General features: G+C 45.6%; 4 protein-coding genes across 6 annotated transcripts in view; 2 read left to right on the top strand and 2 right to left on the bottom strand.

The window, feature by feature from the left end:
- Positions 1-2,396, bottom strand: part of LOC135367509 (venom metalloproteinase antarease TserMP_A-like) — a 92,169-nt gene extending 89,773 nt beyond the window's left edge. The window contains exons 1-2 of the mRNA XM_064600809.1: positions 2,186-2,396; positions 1,717-1,878 (exon numbers count right to left, since the gene is read on the bottom strand). Coding sequence (XP_064456879.1) covers positions 1,717-1,878; positions 2,186-2,396 — 373 coding nt within the window. The remainder of the gene's footprint in view (positions 1-1,716; positions 1,879-2,185) is intronic.
- The window catches only part of LOC135366470 (uncharacterized), a 38,502-nt gene continuing 19,950 nt past the window's right edge, over positions 1,758-20,309 (top strand). For both annotated transcript variants that reach the window (XM_064599181.1, XM_064599180.1), the window contains exons 1-2: positions 1,758-1,865; positions 1,959-2,089. The gene's annotated coding sequence lies outside the window, so the exon portion shown is untranslated. The remainder of the gene's footprint in view (positions 1,866-1,958; positions 2,090-20,309) is intronic.
- On the top strand, positions 2,104-18,925 carry LOC135366472 (uncharacterized). Its single transcript, XM_064599182.1, has 2 exons — positions 2,104-2,839; positions 16,126-18,925. The coding sequence occupies exon 2, from the start codon at positions 16,132-16,134 to the stop codon at positions 18,568-18,570; it is 2,439 nt and encodes an 812-aa protein (XP_064455252.1). The 5' UTR covers positions 2,104-2,839; positions 16,126-16,131; the 3' UTR covers positions 18,571-18,925.
- On the bottom strand, positions 7,496-12,339 carry LOC135366475 (uncharacterized). 2 transcript variants are annotated; one of them, XM_064599186.1, is made up of 9 exons: positions 11,921-12,339; positions 11,673-11,824; positions 10,602-10,763; positions 10,301-10,391; positions 9,750-9,911; positions 8,539-8,781; positions 8,295-8,460; positions 8,165-8,238; positions 7,496-7,802 (listed from the first exon to the last, which is right to left on the bottom strand). In XM_064599186.1, exons 1-9 carry the CDS (start codon positions 12,062-12,064, stop codon positions 7,512-7,514), a joined length of 1,485 nt encoding a protein of 494 aa, XP_064455256.1. In that variant the 5' UTR covers positions 12,065-12,339; the 3' UTR covers positions 7,496-7,511. The 2 variants fall into 2 exon arrangements, with proteins under 2 accessions (XP_064455256.1, XP_064455257.1); XM_064599187.1 differs by lacking the exons at positions 11,673-11,824; positions 11,921-12,339 and adding an exon at positions 11,208-11,557.

Here is a 20,309-nt window from a genome sequence, read left to right as displayed (position 1 = left end):
AATGGCAACTTTTTTTCTATGCAGATACTGTGTGCTCCATCTAAAGTATGAAAAATTCTCTCTGGCGACTTACTCGCGGGAGGATTGTGAGACTTTCGGCAATTGCCTTCTGGAAACTTATGCTGCCACGTAGGAAAGCTTTGTAAATTTTTTATTGAGTGAAATTTATTTTGTTGAATTGAACTTTGAAAATTGCCAAGCGACCCTCGTTTTTTTGTTTTCACAGAAATATGAAGTTATCCACGAATAACCAGTCCCAATAAAAACCATGACAGTAACACAACAGTCGAACAACATTAGTAAAAATTCCGCTTTAGCCCCGGCTGCTAAGCCACTCAGTAAAAGTGGCTGACCGTCTTGAACAGACTGTTCAAAAAAGGTCATTTTTACTTGCTTCCCACAACATATGACGATCATGCTTGTTTCGTCTCCTTCCTTTTTTGTTGTTATTTCAAACAAAAACATCTCGAACATGGATTACTATGCGCCTAGGGTATTCGGATTGCAATGTCATGGTGTCGGTTCTCAACGGGGCTAGGGGCTTCTGGTCAGGTCGGGTCATCTTTGGTTTCATAAGTCTGTCGGCAGGTCGAGGCTGGGGTGTCGATGGCCATGGCGGCAGTTTCGTCGGGGCGAGGCAGCACCTCCTGTTACGACGGACAGCAGAGCGTCAAGATGGCAATGGGTTAATGAGATAATGACAATTAATGCGCGTTACATGCCCCTTGTCATCGTCGTCGCTACAATATACAGGGTGTCCACGCTAAATGTGAACAGAACTTCCGCGGAAAAACTGATGCCGTTGCTTGAACACTTGTGTAAGAAACAGATGCTGCATTGCAAGATCTACGTGTTTCTTATACAAGCTTCTCAGGAAGTGTATCAGTTAGCCTATGACAGCACATCATTTCGGAGATCCCTTTCACATTTAGCGTGGACACACTGTGTATATATATATATATATATATATATATATATATATAAGTGAAATAATAAGACGTGGACTACAGATTACAGGAACGTTAGAAAAACTAATTTATTTAATGGGCAATTTAACACATAGATTAAAAATCCCGGTGTACTTTCAACAGTAAGGAATCTGGTCGCCTAGATGGGATATATTTTCCCGTTTTTTTCCTTTTATTTTCCTTTTTTTCTTTTCAGCTATGGCCTCAGTACAGCTCACCCTGAGCTGGCTCCCCAAGAAAGTTGACATCACCACTCGGACTTGACCTTGCGGAATGTTCGAGAATATGACTCAGACAACTGCCACGTGGCATACTTGCACCGATTGTGACGTCACCCAGGGAACCTATTTAAGCAATAGGCAACCCTTGTACCTCTTTTGTCCTGACGAAGACAGTGCCGCTGTCGAAGCGTCGACCATTCTTTTTTTAATCTATGTGTTAAATTGCCCATTAAATAAATTATTCTTTTTAACGTTCCTGTAATCTGTAGTCCACAACTTATTATTTCACTTTTATTCAACTTCGTAGCCGTCTGATATATTAACCTATTTGTCGTATATATATATATATATATATATATATATATATGAACGTTAAAATCCAGTGGCAGATCTAAACTGGACATGTAGCGAAGTCGGAAACGTTTATATATGCTGCAGCTTCACTGGCGTCATCAAATATCGCTTGAGTAGGCCAGAGAACAGCACCATATTGTCACAACAGTCAAAGGTCCACAATCTTTCCATACCTGCTGCAAGCTCGCTTATCCTGATACGGAGACAGGGTTGACCGTCCAAAGTTCCCGGGACAGAGATAAAGGCGCAGGACTTGCGCACAGCTCCATCTTGCTGGCCAGGTGCAGGACGCAATTGCTCAACGGCTCGTCCACCAACACAGGTACTCGTTCCCTCTTCGTTTTGTCCTTAGTTTTCTCTCGTAGTACTTTACTTTGCGCTGTGTCGATACGCAAAAAACTACTACTCGTTTTAGCACGAGAGCGACTGCGTACCCGCAACTTCTGTTCCACAACGGCAAGACCAGGATCTGTATGGCGTTCTGATGAAGTGGAATAACATGGATCCCCTTCGGAGAAAATCAAGCCGGAGGCTCACGTAGACTAAGTGAGAGAGTTTTATGTGTCTATGGCGGCTCGTCTATTTTCGTTGCCTTGCATGAAATACGGCATAAATCGTGATTTTTCAAAGGCTCGTACTTACTGTTGGATGAATTGCTTTCCTGTTTTTCGAGAGCGTGGTAGCTCATGAATTTTGTGCCAACAGTAATTGCGGAAATAGGAGGCTCTATACCACTTACAACATATTGACAATGGACAGTTTCCTGGTATTCGTAGCTGCATGCGCAGTTCACTGCAGACAGCCGCCATATTAGTTGGTGGACGTCATCGGATGAACAGTTGAGTTCCAGCATATCGTTCGAGGTTACGCGGATGTTTGAGGACAAGAGTAGAAGACGCTTTCACCGTTTCTGCATAAGTAGTTGGGAAAATGTTGGAGAACAGTTTTAATTTTTTTTATGCGCATGCGCTGCGGCGCCGACGACGCCATTTGAGGCTCTGGATAAGGTTATCTCCGCATTCAATAAGTGGTACTCGATGGGTCCGACGGGCAGATCCGTTTATCCTTCCAACACTCTGGAGATGTGTTTTTCCTACGAGCGATAACGTTGGAGAGAGGCTGGTTGGGTTGGGGCAAAGGTGAAATAGAAATTATAAATAGAAATGGCGCCGTGCGTTCTTTTGCAGGTCACGTGGGCGAACGCGAGATTGCGCAGGTGTACGGCGCGTGAGTGACTCACAATTATCAAGTAAAAGAAAAGAAAACTGATAGTGCGTGTGAACTACGCAACATTCGGTGAGTGGATGATATGAAGCAAGAGACGAGTGTAGGTCGAAGTAACAATTCCAAGCATTGGAATTTTCTGTATGACTACCTCGTAGATGGTTAATAACAGCTTGTATTTCGCCGCCAATGGAGTAAACGCATTTTGAAAAATGTTCACATATAAATGGAATGGCATTGAAAATTACACGAGCAGCACATTTTGATTGTTCGCAACTTATTTCGCTGCCGAGGAATGGTACAATATTTTGGTCCCAGCCATTCCGCCTCGAAAGTATGCGATGTAACACAAGCTATCAGTATGCAGATTGTAGAAACTACATAAATAATCTTTTGTAGTACCAATCCCATTGAACTGTGTTTGATTATTCGCGTCGCATAACGTGTTTTCTTTTTTATTATTTTTTTTCTTCTGCAGTTGTGCCTGCTGTGAATCCGCACCCTCGCATCTAAATAACCGTTTGAAAGAAATAGGAACGAACAAAGCTGACTGTCGAACTTCTAATCGAAATAACAATAGAAATAAACAGGATAGGCCTGTATGTCCATGAGGCTCATGGCACACAAACACACACAAGCGGCTGCTCTAGGCTCCGCCAGAGCGACCGTGTAAAAATGGCGGCGAGCGCTGGAGAAAGCATGAGAGGGGGTGACGCATTTTACCTCATGCGTATTAAGCTTCTCTTACTCAACTCCAAAATGTACTGTGTAGCTAAGCGTAGAGCAACACTTTTGGGGGCGCACCGCGAACTATGCACGGGAATCAAGATGGCGGAAATTCGTAGCACACGACGCTGTTGTCTTCACCCTATGCAGAGGGATCTAGTATTGAGACACCCTGGAGCAGACGGGAGTATGGACCATTGAGGACACCGCGCCAACGGGCATATATGGAGGCCCAATAGAAAAACGCACTGCCAATAAATGGCGGAGTATTGTCTTTATTAATTTTATCTTTGTTCAACGGCAAGGCAAAAAAGCTAAACCGCCATCCGTCATCTTAAGAATAAAGTTGTTGAAAGCATCCAGTACGTCATTCTTATCGGACCTCGAAGGCATGTCACTCAATGTCATTACGCCTTGCAAATGCTAAATGCACGCTGTTGCTTCATCGGCGTTACATTGGTCTGCCATTGAATAAAAGCGTCAATGTAGCTGTATAAGTAAATTGACCAAAATGTGACGCGCGCTGCGTGGATCAGCTGTTCTTCTGGCGATTATTTAGTCTAGGACCAGCTTCAGCAGGATAAAGACGTTCGTTCTTTAACTCCGACCGGTCTCGGTGCAGTACTAGAGTGGCCATCCTGCATATACCAGTGTAGCTTGGTAAGGCAAGGCACCTCATTGATAATCCCTCTTAAAGCATGGTTCTAGATTAATGTGACGGTCCCACTGCGAAACCCATCTATGTACGAAAAACAGATATCACTGTATAGAGAGTGTTCAATTGCAGCCGCAACATATACTATTATATAAAAAAGAAGCCATTAGGACAACAGAGATGTCGTTTTCGCTGCTGAATAATATCGCCGCGCGGACATTCTCTCCATGAAAGCAGGTAACTACACGGTGACTAATTACCTAGAATTCGTTAACTCTTTACGTAGGGGATTTCGAAAAAACGCGAGATAGCACAACAGGAGGCAGTCTTCGTTGTAAAGGGAGACTCCGCACCAAAAACATGTTCAGATGACAGTGCGATATCAATCCGAACCTATGATATTTCAGTGAATATGGGTTCTCTTCTCCAACCGGCACCGATAATTAGAAAAGGAATGTTTCCCTTTGAGTGATTAGGCGCTCCTCCACGGAAAAGCAGTTCAGTAACACTGGGCTGCATCACACAGGTATTCATCGTGTACGGCCTTCTGTAGGTTTTGCTTTTACCGCTGGCGAATAATTTGGGACGGAACCGAGGAAGCGGATAACTGGCCACCCATATGGCACAAAGAAGTTACAAATCGCGTACAAGACAAACAGCGGATGATTGACACGAGGCTACCGGTGACGTAACGCATGGTGTAGGGGGTAGGAGAGGGAACCTTCGGAAGTTTCGGTTTCGTTTTGATCTTCCCATCTCTTTTTTTTTTTTTTTAACTAACGAGTCCCCGACTGCCCAACCAACATTGTTTCTTATTTCGGAAGAATATATCGAACTTATTTATGATTTTCACGGCGATTATAATATTTTCGGACTGCCCCGTAGTCTCCCATTCCATGTCTGAAAAAGACAAAAACAACACAAAAAACAGATGGTATGACCTGAGTGGGACGTTACCCGAGGTCGACAGAAGTTCGCAGGGAAACGGACCGTTGCTCCGTTCACCATTTAGGGTGCCAAAGAGGATGATAGGTTGAGTAAGTTTGTGGTGAAGCTAGTACTGCCACTGTTAGCTGTCGATGATATCGCTGGACGAGGACGGTGGATTGTAGGATGATGTTCGAGTGCCTCTAATACTGGAGGATGTTTATCAGGTTAATGAACAAGGTGCACTCGTTAGAGCCCTGCACGTGCCGATTTTTCCGGGCCCGACCCGGCCCGGGCGCATCAAAAAATGGCCCGGCCCGACCTGGGCCCGGGCCTTGATATTTTTATGCGGCCCGGGCCGGCCCGGCCCGGTGACCCAGTGACTAGAGCCCGTCCCGGCCCGGCGTCTAACCAAATAGAGCCCGGCCCGGCCCGTGACCCGGCAAGTAGATCCCGGCCTAGTATTTTCAGCCGCGACGTACGCGTTTCTGGCGATTATCAAACAAATTTATCAGTAAATTTATAAGGAGAGAAGACAAACATACAAGTGATGGCGGTTTAACACCGTAACCGCACGAGACCAAATTAAATCCAGAACGCACGCGGGCATGGGCGTTATCGTTACACTGTCAAGATTTTGCGGAGGTAGAGCATGCTGTCGACAAACTGCTTCTCCCAGTCCCTACCCCTCTCACCAAGCTTTCCAAAGTGATTGTGAAATATGTGAGGAGTGAGGAGCAATGTAAAGTGGCTTGGAGAATGTTCTAGAGGGTCGAATCATATGCAGTCCCCTTTGCTTGTCTTTGCAAAATATTAACAGGAATGACGCAAGCACATGATGATATGAACTAATGCATCTCCATTGTGTGGAATTAGCTGCGTGGCCCGGTCGGGCCTGACTCTCGGGAACATATTTGTCGGCCCGGGCCTGGCCCGGCCCGGGGTGGTGGCGTATTTTAACGGCCCGGCCCGCGGTGCTGGCGTATTTTGTCGGCACGGGCTCGGCCCGGCCCGGAGCACACAGCCAATAACAAGCCCGGCCGGGCCTGCGGGCCGGGTCGTGCCCGTGCCCGTGCAGGGCTCTAACACTCGTATTGGCGACCTCTATTGCTTGCAGTGGTGGACGGCCACCATAACGTTGGTAAAATGGTAAAAAAATCGGGTGTAGGAAGCTTGGAGTAGGAAGACAAGTGGCGCGGTGGACCTCGTTGTGGTGGCATTGCAGGCAAGGTTGCACACGGTGTTTCGTGTCGTAATTCATTCTGGGTCGGATGTAACGCGTTGCGACGACGGGGTCTATGCTCCTGAAGCGTGCCTTAGCAAAGCCATACAAGCGAAAGGAAAGCCTACTCATATTTCCATGGAAATCGTGTCATTAACGGAAACGCTAGCGAGAACCATGTTAAAACGCTGGTAGTAGAAGTCGAAAACGGTAACAAAAATGCGTCACATTTGCCTTTCTTGTTCAATGCCCACCGGAAAAGTTAGCAGCGAACATAGTCTTAGGACGAGCTTACGAAGTACGATGGAAGCTGGGGTGTCGTCGCGTTTCCCTGCAAGTTTCTGCTAGGAACAAAAACGATTTGGTATTACGACAGTACTGACCTGAATACCCGTTGCATGTTTTCGTGTTTCCCCACACTCTGAAAAAAAAAGGTGTCATCCAGACTCCTTTAAGGGAGTAAACAATTTGTCCCCAAGAACGCTCCCTTTGGGTGTAAAAGTTACACCCGCCAGAAGGAGTGAAAAACAAGGTGTCGCCCAGACTCCTTTAAGAAGTAAACAGTTTGTCCCCTACAACACTCCCTTTGGAAGTGAAAGTTACACCCACAAGGAGGAGTGTTACATTACACCATCTCCAGGGAGTATACATGACACCACTGAGAGGAGGCATCCTGACACCATACAAGGGGGTCAGTTCAGCGCCCTGGTTTTGCATGTGCGTTACTCCCTTCGGAAGTTTCAAAACAGACTCAACATTATGCTCACACAGGTGTAACCAGTATCCCCAGCGGAGGGGTAGCATTAATGCCCTGTGGAAGTATGAATTCAGCACTGCAGGGGAGTGATCACACTACCCTGAATGGAGCTTATGAAACTCCTACTGGAGGAGTGACTGCAATATGCCGTGGAGTTCTGTGAAGACCATAAAAGGGTGTGTCTGAACAGCTCCCCAGTAGAGTTAATTGTACACACGCTGGGGGAGTAACAGGAATGCCATGCAGTGGAATTATATGAAACCCACAAGAAGGAGTTCAGGAAGTATTCCCCTGTGGAGTTAATTATATTCTCCCTGAGGGATTAACTACAATGCCAAACAGTGGAGTCCCAACAAACCCGCTAGATGGTGTAACCTAGCCCAGGCCCTTTTTGTGTATGTGATGTAAATGACAACATCTGGACAACTGCAAATGTGATAAACAAACATACAAGCATTTATTGATACGGTTCAAATCCAATTTCGTTCTGAAGCTTTGTTACAAGGACTGCAGCTCCCGCTGTCTGAGGAAGGCCCAAACTGTGCTCAAGCATTGTGAACACCTTCTTTGAGCGCTGGCAATACTGGATGTTGTAAACCCAATACAGCGATAACACAAGAGCCATCGCTGTATTGAGGCTTACAACTTCCATGGAAAAATCCTCCAGCCTCACTTTAATCGACGAAGGTGCCCACAGTGCTCCCCGAACTTCAATGGACGGATGTGCTGGATCACACGGTAAGGGTTCCTACAAGAAAATGGTACCTCCTGAGAATCAAATATGAACATCCACAGGCCCTGCACTTTTAGGGTTTACCCAGCTAAAAAATTACTACTTGCAAAACTGCACCTTAGCATATCTCAAGGCAATGACATACTAGTCTTTCACAAGATACCCAGTTGATTATCCTTAAGATGCAGACAAACATCAATTCTACAGTAGAGCTTCATTTATCCCTGAATGCAGTCTGATGATGATTTTGCACCCAAATTTTCATTAATTTTTTTACAAGATGCTATTGGCCTTATTTTTGCCCCAAAAATTCAAAGAAAAAGTTACTAAATAAACTTCAGGGTCTGAATATCTATGGCTTGAATGTCGATACTTACGCCATAAATGATGCCACCAGGCGCTTCTTTTAGCAATGCCGGCAGGACCGTCCACACAGCTCCAGCTGTACACTCTGAAATTGAGCCATGTTGAGAGCAACAGCCATGCATTTTCACTATGCTTGATTACCCCTGTCGTCAGCAGTTCCTACATGTGCAGGAAAATCCTTTAGGAACTTGTGTGGATGCTTGCGTCTCAATGCTGCAGATATGATTGCTCCGCCATACTTCTCCACGAACCACTCCATCCTACTGTCTACTTGGCAGTTTGTGAGCCGATGAAACTCCCTATAAATCTAATGAATGGAAGCATTCTGATAAGCACATTACAGAGTATGTGAGCACCTAGAGTGTGGCGAACTGATGCAACTTGCCTCATGCTCCAAAGCCAGTGCCGGATATTCGGTGAGCACCCCAGCGACCGAGAGGACCTCCTGCTGCTGGCAATCCCTCTGCTCAATTAAGGACCTTCTCGCACTGTAGGTCCTCCTCATGGCATCCGTGATACGCTCGCAATGTCTGTGATCAGGTTGCTTGTGCATTTCTCTGACCATAAAAAGTTTGTGCGCTGCCAATGTAGCATCGTCTTCAACTTGCTCCGAGGCACACCCCTGGAGCTGATGATTAAAATATAACAGTCAGCAGCGATCAGACTTGTACATGGTAGTCATAAACAGTAATTCATCAAAGTCACTATTACTCTTATCAGAAGGGCAATCCTGTTGCCAGTGCAAATTACTCGACTAATGTAATCAACTGGGTAATAAAACCAACACTGTGTCCGGCATGACATCAAACACGCAGACGCACCAGGGCGCGGTAGGAAAAGATGACTGCAACGAGCACCCTCAAAAAACAAAAACGCAGAAAGCTAATGGTTTAAACATGGCAATTAACAAATCATGGTGACCATTACAACTATTGCAGTGATTATCAAGGCTACTGCAGAAGTTACCTCATTACCAAACTATAAGTGAATGGGGAAATGTTACCCATAATAACTGACTATTGATAGTGATAACAACAGGTGCACCGAAATTGACCTGCAAGACATGGAAATTCCATAGTGAGTGGATTAATTTTGGACCCGGAATTGTTAGCGCTTAAACCTTTTTTTTTCGCATTTGTACCTCGATTCAAGGTTCACCTGTTCCGGGTAAAAACCTGAATGCTCCCAAGAAACTGCATCTAAGAAAGACACCTAGGCAAGCACATACCACTAATCTTTCACGAAGTACACAGTCTGATTACATCCCAAATTAAGTCTGGTGGTAGATTTTCCACCTGAATGCCTGAAGCTTTTTACGTGAAGGTATTGGCCTGAGTTGTACAACATAGATTTGAAAAAAAAAAAAAAATAGAACCTATAAACTGCATGGTCGAGTTAACTTTAATGACACCTGGATTAATATCAGCGGGAAAGCCTGTAGTAACGAAACTATTGGTCATGCATTATATTAAGACCCAATGTTACGTAGCGGCCAATGCATCCGTCCCTGACATTGCTGTAGTCTCAGTATTTATAATCTATGTGCCAATCGAAGCCCAGAACATGCGAATTGAGTATGTGTAAATAAAACATCACCGTCTGACGGATGCAACTTCTTGGTGACGCTGGCGTAGTCCCTGCATCATCCGCCCTCTTCCTCTTGCCATATTTTTCACGTGCTGCCTTCACCATTGCAATGTCACTCAACGATTTTCTCTGGTTTTTTGTCCTGTTCTTTAGTTGTCTCCACCAAGAGTTCTGCGAAAGTAGACAAATTTGAGGGCAGTAAGTTAAAAAAGATTCTGAGGTCTCTTGACCAAATGAACTGTGTTTCTTAGCAGAGAAGAACAGGAGCAATAAGTGTGTGTGGCTCGAGCATATAGGATGTCATTTTAGTTTTTGACACAAAGCGCTTCACAAATAGAGCGATAAAAGTAATCCATGTGCTGCCTTCCTTGAATTACAAACAACAACAACAACAAATATATGATGATGAAGTGGGACGTTACAAACAGCAGCTACATCAAGCTTAGAAATTACAGAAATTACATGCCATGGAGAACCTTGTCAAAGCCCTTAAAGCGTCCTCTGATCTACATGTTCTTGCCATTTACAACAGTTTAGAAAAAGTGAAAGGCAATACTCACGAAGCCTGGTCCATTGATGTCACGTAAGGTCGGATAGAAGTAGACGAGGAGCCGTGCAGCCTCGTAATAAAGGTTCCTTTTTCCAGGGTACCTGAAATGATGACACACTTGAGCAAGGAAAAACGATATATGTTTCAGGAGGATACTAAAGTTCTGCTATTCAGCTCTATGCTTGGTACATTTCATGCGATCAGTCCAGCGCCTTGAGGAAGTTAGTGTAACGGATTTCGGAGGGTCGGAGCAATTACCTGCACTGGAACCTAATGAAGAGCAAATATGCTGATTCGAGAAAATGACTTACAGCGTGTAGCGGCATATATCCAAGTGCAACCATCGAACAATTTTTGTCCTCAGTTGGTCGGACACCTCGCCCAGCTTCACAGCTTTCAGCTGCTCCTGTAGGTCCAGCGGAGGCGTGGGGAACTTATATTCATCGGCGATCCCAGGGCACACAGCACCAACACTGGAATAGTGGTAAATCATTGAAAAAACACGGGAAGATTACAGAATGTTATACTTTGCTTATGAAAGAAAAACATAGCAAGCAAAGAGCAAGGTGGGGGAGAAAGAACATGACACGGTGGGAAACAAACTAACGAGCCCTCACGAATTGTTTCATGGCTACGCAGGACCGTAACTAGAGAAACTACAGGCCTTGGAAATCAAAGGACAGGAAAGGAAAGAAAAGGAAATCCATCTCTTTCCTCTCGCGTGCAGCGTGCGGCTTAAACGGAGCTGTACACAAATACACAAAAACAACTGCAGAAGAGATAGGCGCAGGAAAACTCGTTCATACGGAACGAGTTAACCGGAGACACGGACACAACCAGCAGTGCTTACAGAACGTCGTCGAAACGTTATCAGAAAGTCGTGCCTGCGACGGATAAGGGACAGAAAGCCTACATACCACACCACATCAGTGACACAGCTGAATACGTGAGGCAGAACGCACACAGACAAAAGAAAGAGCTGAAAAAGTACACGTGCAGCGCGCGCGGTCGCCATTGCTGCCTTCGTCGTGCTCTCCGTGATTCTTGGAGGAAAGCGGGAGGAAAGGGAAACAAAGCTTATGGATGGTTGGGGCACCCCTAGCGGGCCTCTTCGCAACGAGTGTCCAGCCTCTGAATGTGATTGGCGGTCGTGCGAACCAAGAATTAAACAGATAAAATGGTTAAAAAGCAAGCGAGCTGGTGGCGGGTTTTCGTCATAAGTTAGATCGTTCAATTTCGATTGAGCGCGAACAACCTGGACCAGTGTTGCTGGTATCCTTGGAATTACGCGCTGCCCTTCAGGTGAAACTTACGAAGGCAGATGCGGCACCGGCTCTCATGTATGTCAGGCAATATTGAAACAGAAAATATGAATGACTTACGGAACAACAGTAACGGAAACAGTTCCATCATCAGTTGCCTCAGTCTGTGGAGGGCTACCTCGGCTTGCGCGCACAAGCTTAATTTTGTCGTTGTCGCTGACCATGGTGTCTGCTCCAAAGTCGAGGTATTCTTCAAAGCCTTTATCATATATCTGAAACAATTAACCGAATAATATTTTAATAATAAGTCCTTTCAGACAGGCGTAAAAAAGTACAAACGTACACCAGTTAGAAAAGAATAAACGTACCTGAAGTTGCAAGCCTTCGTCCACGATGTCCGCGAAGTCGGTTCCGAGCAGTGCTGTTAGTACATCAACTCTTCTTCCTGGCTGTCCAACATTAATGACTATCTTCTTATCCTCGGAAATGACCAGGCATCGTGATGTAGCCATCGCCTTGAGATGGTGTCGCGGACAGAGTCGGACTGACGCCAAGGCGGCGTATCATGTCGTTTTTATGGGCGTGAACGGGGTTCAAAGCCCCTTCCTAAAAATGGCGATGCTGTTCTGACTCACATCGATTCTATGAATCCCAGAACGCGGTCAAAGGGCGAATGAGAATGGCAGGTCGGAGAATAAGCAGCAGCAGGACCGCGACTGCTGTAATGAAAGTCGGTATTCCGAGAAAAAGAAAAAAAGTATGTCAGATAGGCTGGAGGGTAATACGCCGATTGTGCACTGAAACGCTGACGCCGAAGCCTTGAAATGAGTACATTGTGTGCTAGGTTTGTGCCATTGTACCTTGTGAGTTGCAGCCTTTATGCAACGAACCCGTGACTGCTCCGATGGCGACAGAAGAATGACCCCCCGTCATAGACGTATGGTTCATAAAGTTAGTGTGAAACTTGCGCACTGAGCTGCATGTTAATATTGGGGCCATATGCTGCGCCGAAGGGTGGCTATTTCGCCATAGTATAAAATAGATATATATTAACAGCCATATAAAACCTTAGTTCAACCTTGTTTAGAGTATGCATCAGCAGTCTGAGATACCTACAGATCCACGCCATGAAAAAAGACAAAGTACAAATATCTGCTCCCCGGCTAATATTATTTAGGTTTCGATGGACTTCTTCGGTTACATGTATGTTGGAAGAACTAAATTTAGGTTCACTTGCACATACGCGCACTTGCACATAAGTTGGTGATGTAGTAAATAAACTAAAACTGTTCTTTCTCCAGACCTATGTTCAGTTAACTACAAACGATTAATAAAACATTGTTAAAATTTATCCACGTTCGACGCGAATAAATCATTCAAAAATATCATTTATTTATTTGTCGAAAATGTTGATTATTTGACAATTGACATAAATTATTATTTGACAAAGTGTTGGGGGACTAGGGGTGACAGGCATGTATGCCATGTTTAGTCACTATCTGTCAGAGAGGAAAAACATATCAAGTTGTCGAACGGGATAGGGTGAACAACACAGGCAATCGGATCGCCTTCTGGATGCGAAAAAGTGGGTTGGGATGAGGAATGTGTTTATGGGCAAGCGGATTACACAGAGTGAAATATTCCTTAGGATAACAGCATTTAGAACTGAAGCTTCCTTTTGTTGTTTTCTTATTCTTTTTTGTTTCATCAACGCTCCATGCGAACCAATAAAAAATCGATCAAACGACCGCTGCCGTCTCGATCAAACGGTGTTCGATCAAATGGCTTTCGGCCAAATGTTCCGCGTTCGATCACACAGCTTTCGACCAAACGACGTTCGATGAAATGTCCCGGAACCGGATAAATGCTATAGGGACAATACCGCCCTCCAAAAAAGAAGAAAGGGAAGTGAGGTCGGAAGAACGTCCTGCAGTGTCATCGTACGCCGCGTATGGTACTCTGAACGCGCTTATGAAATGATGGTAATACCTAAAAGCTTATAAGCCCATAGGGCGCCTTGAGGGTAATAACAAGAACTGGAGGAAACAAGGGAAGGTTATATTAACGAGTGAAAATTTAATTGAGCTGACGTGATACAAGGTAACCCATCGCGCCTGCTGTATGTTTCATTTTCTTTCCTTCTTTTGAATTGCAAGCCGGCGTATGTCTGGCTGACCTCTCCTTCGATTACGTATATCCCCCTCCCCCCGTGCGGGTTCCCGAAAAAGCGGTCCCGAACCTTCCCGAAATATTTACTTGATTACGCTAATGATACACATGTTCGAAACGTTGAAAGACGCAGCCCGCATTCCGCCACCGTCGGCCGGCATCTGCCATGGGACCTTTTTTCTGCCCCGCAGGTGGGACCATTTCTTCAGGGAGGTTTTTTCCTACACCCACATGCGTTACCGGTGGGGACGTCCGCTAGCTTTAAGTTGATCCGTGGAGCACCTCCACCGAGGACTTAGGAAACAATTAAAGAAAAAACTTGCATCACTATTTCTTTATTATTATTTATTTCTTTATTCCTTTATTATTATTTCTTTATTTTATTATTATTCTATCATCTCACAACGCTCTACCATCACCACGGCTGGAAACAAGATCGGATACGACAGCATTTGACCAAACGGTGTCAATCAAGTTGCTTTCAAACAAACGGCTTCGATCAACTGGCATTCGATCGGTCGTTCGATCACTAGACGGACCTCGTTCCGCACAGATTAGTACAGAGTGAGGTTAACGTAAGCGGCGGCTCAGTTTGGCATCTTGTGCGCGCAGCGCGGAGCTCCCGTAAATTAACTTTTTGTAATAGCGCTGTGGATGTTGTGATGACGTAAGCCAGCGGCGGGAGGCGTAAGCGAGCATCGAACATTTTCGTTCATAATCAACCGCTGCAGTGTATGGAAAATGTAGTCTGTAGAAGGCGTGCGGCGATAGTTGCTAATCGGAACAACTTTCGCCTCGTTTTTGTGGGAATCGTTGCGGAGCCCACCTTTAAATGTGCCTAAGATAACACAACTTTGAAATATAAAAACCCATCGAAGGCAACTTTCCGAATACCTCAACTTACAGGAACCAGATCCAGGAAGAAATGACCCTTGCGACATCCAAAGCTTCAGCTGAATACTGTCACCCTTATTATTTTGGTTTTATTTCACCATCAAGTGAATAAAGGACCCGTTTGTGCTGCCGCCTACTAATATAAAAGAGCAAGAGCTTGGGCTGGTCGGCTCATGTTTAAAAGCAATTAAAGATCCCCAGTGCTGGTTTGGTAAAACACCGTGGTCTCGTGTGTTTTATGTTTCCGACTTGATTTCGAAATAACAATCCCGACTGGTTTCCACACACACTCCACCCTTTGGAGCGGGTCAACCGTAGTTCTGATACATAACACGAAAAGTAGCGAACCCTCCGGAGACTTTGTCGGTTCAAAGGCTTTTCCTTGCCAATTTACTTGAGATAACGGGACATCTGATTGATTTTCTTGCATCGTATCATTTTTCGGTCATGTGGTTATTCCGCATTCTGATTTTTTTGGCTTCCTGGCTTTTTTGGCCTGTTGAGACCCGACCTTCTGAAGGATGGTTTTGATTGCCTTCCCGATGGGCCGAGACAAAAAGATAGCGGCATCCTCTAAAGTCTCAGTCTGCTTTTAAAGATAGGCGTTTGTGGTTGTTGATGAAGGTTCAAAAGTAAAAAGCAAATCGTAAACTGCTTCACTCTTACGTTTTTACCTTTTATACCTTTACTTTCATCAAGTGGACAGAGGCCTTTTTTTATTTTATGCTGCTGCTCTTGGTAGGTCATAAGGAAGCCCCCAAAGAGTCGTGTTTGCCTGTCCCGATATCGAGTTTTTCAAAAAAAAAAAAAAAGGGGGGGGGGGGGGTTGAGACAGGGAAGAGAGAGGGATAGAGAGAGAAACGCCGTTAACGGTCCCTTCTTAGGCTTCTTTTTATCTTTTCCTTTTCTCAGTGTCACAAGATGGAATGTGCACTGGCTTTGACAATTAGCATTTTCTCCTACGGTTCATCCGCAAGGCTGAAGTAAGCGCATTGACCCTACCTCCCCCCGCAGTGTTCCAGGTCATTGGGAGTCCAAACGTCAGATGAATAACCATGTAGCCTCTAACAGAGGTATCCGTCTCATGTGACCCGGCGGTATAAGAAGCCCTAGGTGTGGGTTGAAATATGCAAGCATTTCAGATAATATAGAAACGTGAATACACCTCAAACAGTACGTAATTATATACGCAAATATTTTTTTGTTACTTCATTACGAAAGATACGGATTTTGGATATCATCTTCTACTCTTTGCTGTCTTCGTCTGCTTCGTCCCTCTCTCGGGTTCCCTTCCCTGCTCATCCCACATATATCCATATCCAGTCAGTTACACGTGACCCAGAAGAGTAACGCGTAAGACGTTGAATGCAAGCGATTCAGCGCTCTGGTTTTGCGTGCCCTGTGGAACCCGTACGATCATGCAATTCCCCTGACCAACTGTGAATGTTGAAGTGTTGAAGCGATGATGTATAGCTGTTCAAGCTGCGCATACTTCTCTCCTGTTTTCCAGTCGGTTATGAACCATATTGCGTTGGTGCATGCGCATGAACCAGGTTTCAATATTACATGCGGACTTAACGGCTGCAGCAAAACTTTCAAGAAGTACGACAGCTACAGGAAACACGTGCAAAGGAAGCACAGAGACGTCGTCCCACCAGCGAGGATAATTCCACCGTCCAGGACCGAAGACAACAGTGCAGGACCCAACGAAAATGGTACCGAGCCAACTTCGAGCGACACTGACGCCGGATCCTCGACGCCAAATTCCACGCGGCAGGAAACCGACGACCCTACGACATACATGAGCGAGATGCTCAACAACATGAAGAGGCATCTTGTACTCTTCAGCCTGAAGGTGACAGAAAATCACCTGCTACCTCAAAGTGTTTGCGACGACATCTTCAAGGACGTTAGAGTACTTCTGGAGCTGCTTCTGGATTCCTGCAGGACGTACTTCAACTTACTTGTGTCAAGCGGCCGACTCACCGTGTCTTCGGATAATGGCATGTTGTCTCTTCTCTCAAGTGATATGATTGACATATTGTGGGACGTGATCAGGTCAGACCATACGCGGCTCAAGTACGTGCAGGAGCACTTTCCGTTTGTGCCGCCAAAGGAAATTAACCTACATGAAAACATCCACGGACGGTCACGTAGGCATGTGTTCTATTATGTGCCCATCCAAGACATGCTAAGAAACTTGATGACGGCAGACATCGGAAGCCATATCCTCGCCAGACAGCAGGAAGACCGTATTTGGAACATCCATAATCAGGTCCTCACCGATGTTTGTGACGGAAGCTATGTCAAGTCCCACGCACTGATTGAGGATGGATCGGCTGGAACGCTGCTTTTGTTGCTGTACACCGACGAACTGGAGGTGGTGAATCCACTTGGTGGTGCATGCGGTAAACACAAGCTTCTTGTCGTGTACATGAATCTCCTGAACTTGCATCCCAAATGCCGCTCCAGGTTAAAGACAATCAATCTCGTCCTCGTCGTGAAATACCCACTAGTCATGCAGTATGGGCTCCAGAAGATTATGGACCCAATGGTCGCTGACTTGAACGCCTTGCAGACAGATGGAATCGACATCACGCTTAATGGCTCAGCTCTTCACTTTAAAGTCTATGTCGTTGGATTCAGTGGTGACAACCTCTCCCTAAACAGGTTAGGAGGATTCACCTGCGGCTTCAGTGCTGGACGAATATGCCGCTATTGTTTAGCCAACGCTAGGGACATGCCGTCACTGACCGAAGAAGCTCGCTGCTCGGTAAGATCTGCGGAGGGGCATATGAGTCATATTGCAGCCGTGGAGCTCAGCCCTGACAACGTGAAATTGTACGGAGTGAAAGAAAGGTCGTGTCTACTCTCTCTCAACGGCTTTGATGTCACACGACAACTTCTTCCTGACCTGATGCATGACGTGTTAGAAGGAGGCATAAATGTTGTCATCAAGGCAGTCCTGAACTCTCTTCTGGCTTCCAAAACGCTTTTGAGAGCTCACTTCAGTGCTGTATCGCAGTTCCAATTTAAACATCATGACATCAAGAACAGGCCGCTCCCTATAGTACTCACAAACTCGGACAAAGTGCAGAACATTAAGGGCACAGCCAGCCAGAAGCTCTGCTTGTTTCGTCTTCTTCCGCAGTTTTTCGCTGACCGCATTCCTGAAGGGAACCCTGACTGGGAAATCTACCTGCAGTACCGCGAAATTGTGAACGTGCTGTTGTCGGACAAGATTCCTGTCGACTGCGTGAACTACCTTGAAGTGCAGATAGGTTCATTTCTCAGGGCTTTTGTTGAAAGATACCCAGAAGTGAAGGTGACTCCGAAGATCCACTACCTGATACACTACCCCCGTTACATCTCACTTTTTGGGCCCCCTCGCAACTTTTGGTCCATGAGATTTGAAGCCAAGCATGCAAGAGTGAAGACTATTGCAGTGCGCGCAAGAAGTTTCGTCAACACAGCAAAAACAATTGCGACAAGGGTGCAGCTTGGACAATGTTATAATGCAATATGTTCAAATGTGCGTGACCCACTTGAAGTTCCTGTTGCCAAGGCCGTGCTGTGGGAGGACTTGCCAGATTTAGTCACGGACGCCTTTGTTCCACAGCCATCCCATCAAGAAGTGATTTTTGAGACCAGAAGTGCAGCAATTGATTTCAGTGTATATAATGAAGGCGACATTTTCTGCACAGGCTGGGAGGACGAAGCGCCCGTCTTTGGACAGATTATAAAACTTATAATCTTCAGGGGCTCTCTTCTCATGTTTTTTAAATTGCTTCATACGTGCGGCTTCTCACGCCACAGACAAGCCTACCAAGTTGTGCACACAAGCAGGTGTGTGCAAGCATCTCCAGGAGACGAGCACAGCTATCATCCTTTGGACCTCTACAAGTACAAAAACCACAACGAAGTAATACCACAGTTTGAGTTGTTTGAAGTGTAGTCTGTCGTCAACAGTGCGTGGCTCTCCTTTCGCGTAACCCGTAAAGCTCATATTATACAACCCCCTTGAAACCAGCGTCTCAAAAGAGTGCACTGAAGTCTATGCTGAAAACTTGTTGTGCATTCCGCTCTCTGCTGCCAAGGGCTGTTACTGAAACGTGAAAATCAATTAAGTTTTCAAAATGTTTGAAATGTTCGCCGTAATGACCCTCGCAGCGTGCAACATGCATTTTTTCCCCTAGTCCTTTATGGTCGGTGCTGGATGACTTTTGGATGTTTGGGTTGTGGAGCAAGCATGACATTTCAGAGCATATGTGGCATCAAACAGCATCGCAAATAAAATGTGTTTGACACTACATGCCGTTTCAGGAGTCCGTTTTACGTTTTACCAAATGTTACGACAGCACCGAACTGCATGCCAATAAGTTAGTTTGTTAAAAGAAAAACTGTCCGGTTGTACACATTTTTGGCAAAATGCCACAGAAGGAACGTCAGCAACCAACTTCAAGAATTAACGTAATAAAATCTCCGAAAAAAATCCGGTTTATTAACAGAGAACTAGTTTATTTTTAGTCAGTACCACCAAGACGCTCAGAAGAGGGGGAGGAGGGGAGACAGAGGGAAGGCAATTGATTTTGCTGTTTATCTTGAACATATCAAGGAAGACACCTTTCGTCGGGAAGGAAATGTAACACAGGGCCCTCTTTGTTAATTCGGTCAATACAGTACAATATCAGAGCTTTGCTACTCCCTTCGGATGCCCTCACCATCTTGTGCAACGAAGAGGCAGAGAGTGAAACCGAAACTATGCAAAACTTCTTCTCTAAGAACGCTTCGTCTTGTGAAGCAAGTGGTCGTGGCGATGCAGCAGTAGACGCTTCCTGAAACGGTTAACTTACACCTTTCTCTTACAACCGTGTGCGGTGAGGGTAAGCTCGCTTTCATGTAGCAAAATTACTGTCGATGAACCGGTTAAACCAGGACCGAAAAAAGTAACGGTTCCAATCCCTGTAAGTGTCCCGACCGCTGACCGCTTTTTTTTTTTTTTCGTTTCTCCCGGAGCCGAACCTGAACCGAACCGATATGCCTGAAGCGGTTCAAGCTGATAATTTCGGTTCAGCGGGGCTAAACCCGAACCGAACCAATATGCCTGAACCCAGACCCGAACCGGACCAAAAAAAGTACCGGTTCCGATCCCTGGCACGCATGCTGACGACTATCGCGCCCTCTATTCCGCTGCAGACGAACCGCGCCTTGGCGCTTCAAGGTCACCACACCTGCGCAAGGACAAGAAAAAAAAGAGGGGGGGGGGAAGTAGAAAACAACTTGTACACAAAATTTTACCAACCGCGGCGACGCCTTTACAAGTCCAACAACTATCACACTTTCACTGGAGTAACTATCCGAGAAAGGGAGTAGTAGGGGAGTAAGAATTCCAGCGACGGAGTAAACTTGGAACAGCGGGAGTAACGGTAGTAGGATGGAGTAACTAACTGAGATGAGGGAGTAGAAAAGGAGTAAGAATTTTGAGTGAGGGAGTAAATTTGTAACTGCTGGAGTAACGGTAGCAGAACGGAGTAAGTGACTGGGAGGAGGGAGTAAATGTGAGCAGTTACTCCCCCGTTACTCCTTTTTTTTTCAGAGTGCACCGAAAATGGAATGTTTGCACCTCAGTGTATACTCGCGCTCAACTTGAGAAAGAAAACAAACCTGCTCTGTCAGCTACATACGCTATTGGAG

The sequence above is a fragment of the Ornithodoros turicata genome, chromosome 8 (genome assembly GCF_037126465.1).
Source record: "Ornithodoros turicata isolate Travis chromosome 8, ASM3712646v1, whole genome shotgun sequence".
NCBI lineage: Eukaryota > Metazoa > Arthropoda > Arachnida > Ixodida > Argasidae > Ornithodoros > Ornithodoros turicata.
The sequence above is the reverse complement of the archived record's forward strand: the minus strand, read 5'-3'. Positions and strand labels throughout refer to the sequence as shown.

What these genes read in the sequence shown, in the direction of transcription:
- LOC135366475 (XM_064599186.1), bottom strand. Translation starts at nt 12,064, where the DNA reads ATGGCTACATCACGATGCCTGGTCATTTCCGAGGATAAGAAGATAGTC. An exon ending in GTTTCCGTTACTGTTGTTCC is followed by an intron (nt 10,764 to 11,672) that starts GTAAGTCATTCA and finishes CCACTATTCCAG; the next exon opens with TGTTGGTGCTGTGTGCCCTG. An exon ending in CACTGGCTTTGGAGCATGAG is followed by an intron (nt 8,461 to 8,538) that starts GCAAGTTGCATC and finishes TCCATTCATTAG; the next exon opens with ATTTATAGGGAGTTTCATCG.
- LOC135366472 (XM_064599182.1), top strand. Translation starts at nt 16,132, where the DNA reads ATGAACCATATTGCGTTGGTGCATGCGCATGAACCAGGTTTCAATATT.